Source organism: Poecilia latipinna, unplaced genomic scaffold (assembly GCF_001443285.1).
Source record: "Poecilia latipinna isolate Pla-1442-1.1 unplaced genomic scaffold, P_latipinna-1.0 Scaffold984, whole genome shotgun sequence".
In the NCBI taxonomy this organism is placed as follows: domain Eukaryota; kingdom Metazoa; phylum Chordata; class Actinopteri; order Cyprinodontiformes; family Poeciliidae; genus Poecilia; species Poecilia latipinna.
Window position 1 is genome coordinate 208,360 of NW_015113600.1, and position 5,160 is coordinate 213,519.

Below are 5,160 nucleotides of genomic sequence, written 5' to 3' on the forward strand. Positions count from 1 at the left end.
AGGGGAAATTCGGGAGGGTGTGTGGGAGGGGGGGGGGGGGAATAAATAAAAAAAAAAAAGAACCTGGGCCGCAGAAAATTGACCAGTCCGCGGTGATAAAAAGGTTAGGGGCCACTACTCTAGAGGTGTCACTCTGTCACCCTGAAGTGAAAGAAGTCGCTGGTAACATAATGCTTTTCGGGAATTAGCACAGCAACTTAGGAAGAATAAACTAAAAACATCTTATTTGTTTTTTTCAAACAATCTTTGAAAATACAATATGATTAATTTTGTATTTGACAGGACCCCAATTTTTTTTATTTTATCTCTATGAACAAAATATAAATAATTAAATTGTGGAGGGCCCCCTGCTGGTCAGGGCCCCTAGAATCGTCATCACTTTTCATCCTTTTACCCCTGCGGCCAATACTCAAAGCCACGATATCGTATCAGGAGTGAAAAAATTGTTTTGGGACAGCCCTACTTTGGAGAGGCACTGTATTTGTCCACATGTTAAAAATAGAAACATTTCACTGCAAAGACTAAAAGAAAACATCACTCGTAACATCATCATGCTATACAGTGAAATGTATAGCAAGATGGTGAAACTGGGTAACACCATCATGAACTGGTGTTACCCAGTTACTCCAGTTTATGACCTAACGTGACATCATGCCAGATAGTGAAGTGGATGAAGGTGTGAGTGATTCTCACCACAACCAGGCGCAGTGCTGTTCATACTGCAGCTGCTGTGGATCCCCTTTGCCTTGTTTCTGCTGCATTTCCAGATCAGCGCGGCGGCCCTGCATACAGACCCAGACCCAGCTTCATGTCTTCTGTACGACTGTATCTCACTTTATATACAGACTGGATGATTTCAGAACATCCAGTCTGTCTATAAAGTGAGAAAAAAGAAAGCCAAAGGAAGCAAAGCTCCGACCTGCAGAAGGGCACTGAACGCCCGGCCCATGAATGCCCTCCAGGCCTGGGGCAGCAGCAAAGCACGGTGCCACTCTGACAGCTGGATGTTCACCTGCAGACAGAACCAGCAGTGGTGTTTCTGTTTTAGCCAAACCAAGCAGCAGGGGTGTTCAGAGGAGGCGAGGGGTTTGTACTTCGTGAATGAGGGCGGTCAGGGTCTGCTGGTAGATGCGGCTCCTGGTAACCAGGAAGCGGTCGATGGGCTTCCCACTGCGGTCCGTCTGCACAGGGAGCTCGTAGCAGAGCAGCAATCCAGCTGAAACACAACGCCAATGGCGGGGAGGTTTATTTTTGGAACAGGCCTAGCACAGCACAAAACACCATGTTGATCAGTACAACATTCAACTATATATGTAATTATTATCACTCTTTCCTATTGAAAGGTTGAATTTATATTATTATCAGTGGAAACCAAAGCTGTGTCCTTAAAACAGCTCCTCCAGAAAACATGAAGCCATATGGAATGCAACTTATCTTTTCACAAAGAAATCTGGTTTATCAACAGAATATGGATCTGATGTGCATCAGCAGAAAGCTGACTGCACTAACCTGCATTGTGACTTGTGACATTCAAACATGCAACTATACGGAGCTATATTGTACCTTTAAAAGACATCAATGACATGATGTCCACACCAACCCTCTGCATATCCTCCCTCACTCTCTTGCTAATATGTTCTCTTTTCTGCACTGGCTGTGGCTTTAGATCCCACGTGTCAAACTGAAGGCCCGCAGGCCAAATCCGGTCCATTAATCAATTATAGTGACCCTATAGAATCTACAAGGTCATATAAACAGAACCTTCGAAATGAAAGTTATGTGCTTAAATATTTTTTATTAATCAAAACAAATCAGCTTTTATTTGAAGAGTTCCAATCACATCAGTGTGAATTAATTTTTATTATTATATAATTTAAAGACATACTCGTGGAATACAGGCCCAGCTATTCATAAAGATTTTAACAGTTTATTAATGGGTAGTTTTATCACTGGCATTTACCATGAAAATTTTTTATTATGATAAGAATTTAGATTTATCATTGTCTTGATAAATACGACTTAATGGTGTTAAGACATTATTGGAAATGTTATTTATGCTATTGTCTCCAGTGTTCCACAAATATCAGTAAATTGAAAATATGATTAAAGTTACTGTGTGCAGATTAGTGATATAAATCACACTTTATCTGGAGTCCTGAAGAAGCCAATTTAAATTGGGAATTTTTTGTGTGTTTGTGACACTATGAATGCTAACAAAACTATAACAAATAGTTTTTTCATCATTATTTTTTTTTTTATCATTATCATAATAGTACCTCAAAATATCATGATAAAAGTCCATATTGCCCATCTCTATTTGACACCCAGGTTTAGATGGTTGATACTTGAACTTCAGTACATCTTCATCTTCACATTACTGATCCACTAGTCCCCCCTCCTTCATACATGTACATCTGTCTAGCTTCTGTTTCCTCCTTTTTTCCAGGGCTACTTCCACCTCTCCAGGTGCTTCCAGATGCATTGTAATCACACACCATCATGAATCCAGCTGTCACTCCTGCTGCACACCTCACTGCTGCCTCTCTGTCCTTGAACACCTTCAGCTTTCTGCACTTTACCACAAAGCTAACATCTAGCAGAAGAAGCAACACCAACAATAAGGAAGACTTGAATCACCTGCTAGTCCGGGCTTCAGTCCAGGCTGCTTATTTTTCTCATAAGTCTTGAGCATGAACGCTGGGATCCCTGCTACAGTTTTTCCTTGGTCTGAACGCAGGCCACCCCCTCTCAGAGCAGAGAAATACACTCCTCGTGGCATCTGGCTCATCTCATGCTTCACCAGCGATGTCAGGAAGGTCTCAAAGGCTAAGGAGAGAAACACTATTAAGATGAGCCACAGGAAACTAGCTTCTCATCCGTCGTCAACTTGTGCAGCTAAAGATAGGACCCAGACAGCTAGGCTGAGGACAACTGCTAGAGATGCATTGAGAAGACACCTACTGCTGGGCATCAGTGACCTGGTCAGTGCCACCACAGCACAGAACTTAATGAATTAGGAAATGTTTAAAGACTTTTCTGAAATCTCAGAAATAAGTGAAAGATCTGCATTCTCCAGGGAATGAACACAGAGGCCATTGTTTTAGTAATGCTAACTGTGGTAATCACTAACATAGCATTTCAAAGACTAAAAAAATTCCACCTATTTGCAGACATATTACACTCCGACTAAGATGTGGGCAAAAGGTTTTAATCATGACATGAGAACTTCACTGCATGGTTTGATTACTGGGTTCAGTTCAGAAAGGATTCGCTGACTTGGAATCTTTGAATGATTGGATTAAATTTACATTTGCTTGTTATGAATTGAAGTTACATAAAGAAACGAAACTGAAACTGAATTAGGACAAAACTAAAATGATTGATACGCTGATTGTCAAAATGAAATCTCTATGAAACTCTTATGATGACCATATATGTCAACTAATGTTCTTTAGAACACATTCTTGTTTTTTATGTTCAGAATAATTCAGTGCATGTCTTCTCTGTTCTGGACCACCTTTGAGACACAAACAGCAGACTGTATTTTTAAGGGTACACTGATATACTGGCTGGCCAATAAATCGGCCTCCAATCTCCCTAATTTTGAAGATCAATTTTGGGTGATCTGCAATTGATCAATACTTACATGAGAAACTGATCTTATCTTCCCCTGCAAAGCTCTGAAAAAACAGCTTCTCTGCTGTCCTCTTTTGCTCTGCCATGAGAGAGACTCACTGACATCACCAGGTCATGTCTGAATATGTACGGTTAACAACAGTCACTCCACTGTTGCTAACTTTGTGACTTTGTTGCTATATTTAGTGACTTTTCAGACAAAAGAAGAAAAAATTGGTATTTGCTGGCCGCCAAACCTTTCTGTAAGCTTTTTGTTTCATCCCTGTGCACCTGCAGTAAAGACCAATCCAGCTTAGTCAGCACTATCACTTTGCTTCTGAATCCAAAGAATGGAACCTCCAAGAACCATCATGGTGGCCCCTCCTCAGCCATCTAGAACATCCCCGATTTCTAGGCTGACTTGACCTCTGGCTGACAAATTGATTTTCAAGACTGTTAAGAGAAATATTTTACTTAATGTGTTTTTTTGTGAGACGATTTTTGATACACCAACAAAAACTTTTTCAGTAGCTATTTCAATCATCCAATATTTGTGAAATGTTATTCCTTCTCCAAACAAAGATCTTTGTTTTACTGCAACTAATCTCGCTCACACATGCACACAGTGTGACATAACCCCACCTCTTAACATAACATTAATAACCACTCAAAGCAGGAAGGAGAAGATATTTTCAGAATATGATCATTTTACAGTTATCACCTAGTATCAACAGCTTTGCAACAATCAGAAATCTGAAATCTACAAAACATTTCTGATCACTATTCATCACTTACACTGATCGCTTCATCTGTACAGCATTATGTATAAAGGGGCTTTACCTGGCAGAGCAGAGTTGGAGGTGAGAGCCAGTAGTTTCATGTAGGATTGTCCAGGGATGGAGAGATCTTTCTCTTCTCCCTCAGCGTCATCTTCACTTTCAGAAACCTTCACAGCAGGTCTAGTCTAACAATGAACCAGAAGAACATCAGATTCACTGACAACCAGGAACTAAAACCTGAACAACGTAGCTCGTTCCCTGAACATTTACAGAATGCAGTAAAGTTAAAATTTATTCTGGATTTTCTGTTACTGCACACAATATAAAGAAGTTTATGTTTACCTTTATAAGCTTTGATTTATTTGTTCAAAAACACCCATTCCAGCATGTTTAGTTCAGCAACAGTTGGTGAAATTAAATTTAATTCAATTAAAAAAATATTTATTTATGAAGAAGGTAAATTAAACATTGTTGTAACTCATATCATACAAAAAGCCATGGACAACCAGGAAGAATCTACGATAGCAGTCAGTCTTGCAACAAATATGCATAGGCCTTCGACTGACGGCTGTTGTGGTATGGCAGTCTCATGATGCTAACAACTACATTTCTGGGCAGCAGAGATAATATTCTACAGCAACATGTCTTGGATGACGCCGCCACCTGTTGGTAGGCACTGCTAGTCCACCTCCTCTGCTTTTGCCACTTCCCTTTAAATGTCTGCCTGTATGGTTAGGCACCCAGTTACAGAGACAACGGAGTCAGG

At 40.3% G+C, this 5,160-nt stretch overlaps 1 protein-coding gene across 2 annotated transcripts in view; it reads right to left on the reverse strand.

The window, feature by feature from the left end:
• Nucleotides 1-5,160, reverse strand: part of LOC106958418 (focadhesin-like) — a 29,497-nt gene that overhangs the window by 9,680 nt on the left and 14,657 nt on the right. Inside the window, exons 8-12 of one of the 2 annotated variants that reach the window (XM_015050302.1) lie at nucleotides 4,456-4,579; nucleotides 2,638-2,826; nucleotides 1,095-1,216; nucleotides 920-1,012; nucleotides 694-782 (exon numbers count right to left, since the gene is read on the reverse strand). In XM_015050302.1, coding sequence (XP_014905788.1) covers nucleotides 694-782; nucleotides 920-1,012; nucleotides 1,095-1,216; nucleotides 2,638-2,826; nucleotides 4,456-4,579 — 617 coding nt within the window. The remainder of the gene's footprint in view (nucleotides 1-693; nucleotides 783-919; nucleotides 1,013-1,094; nucleotides 1,217-2,637; nucleotides 2,827-4,455; nucleotides 4,580-5,160) is intronic. The other variant, XM_015050303.1, reaches the window with a different exon arrangement.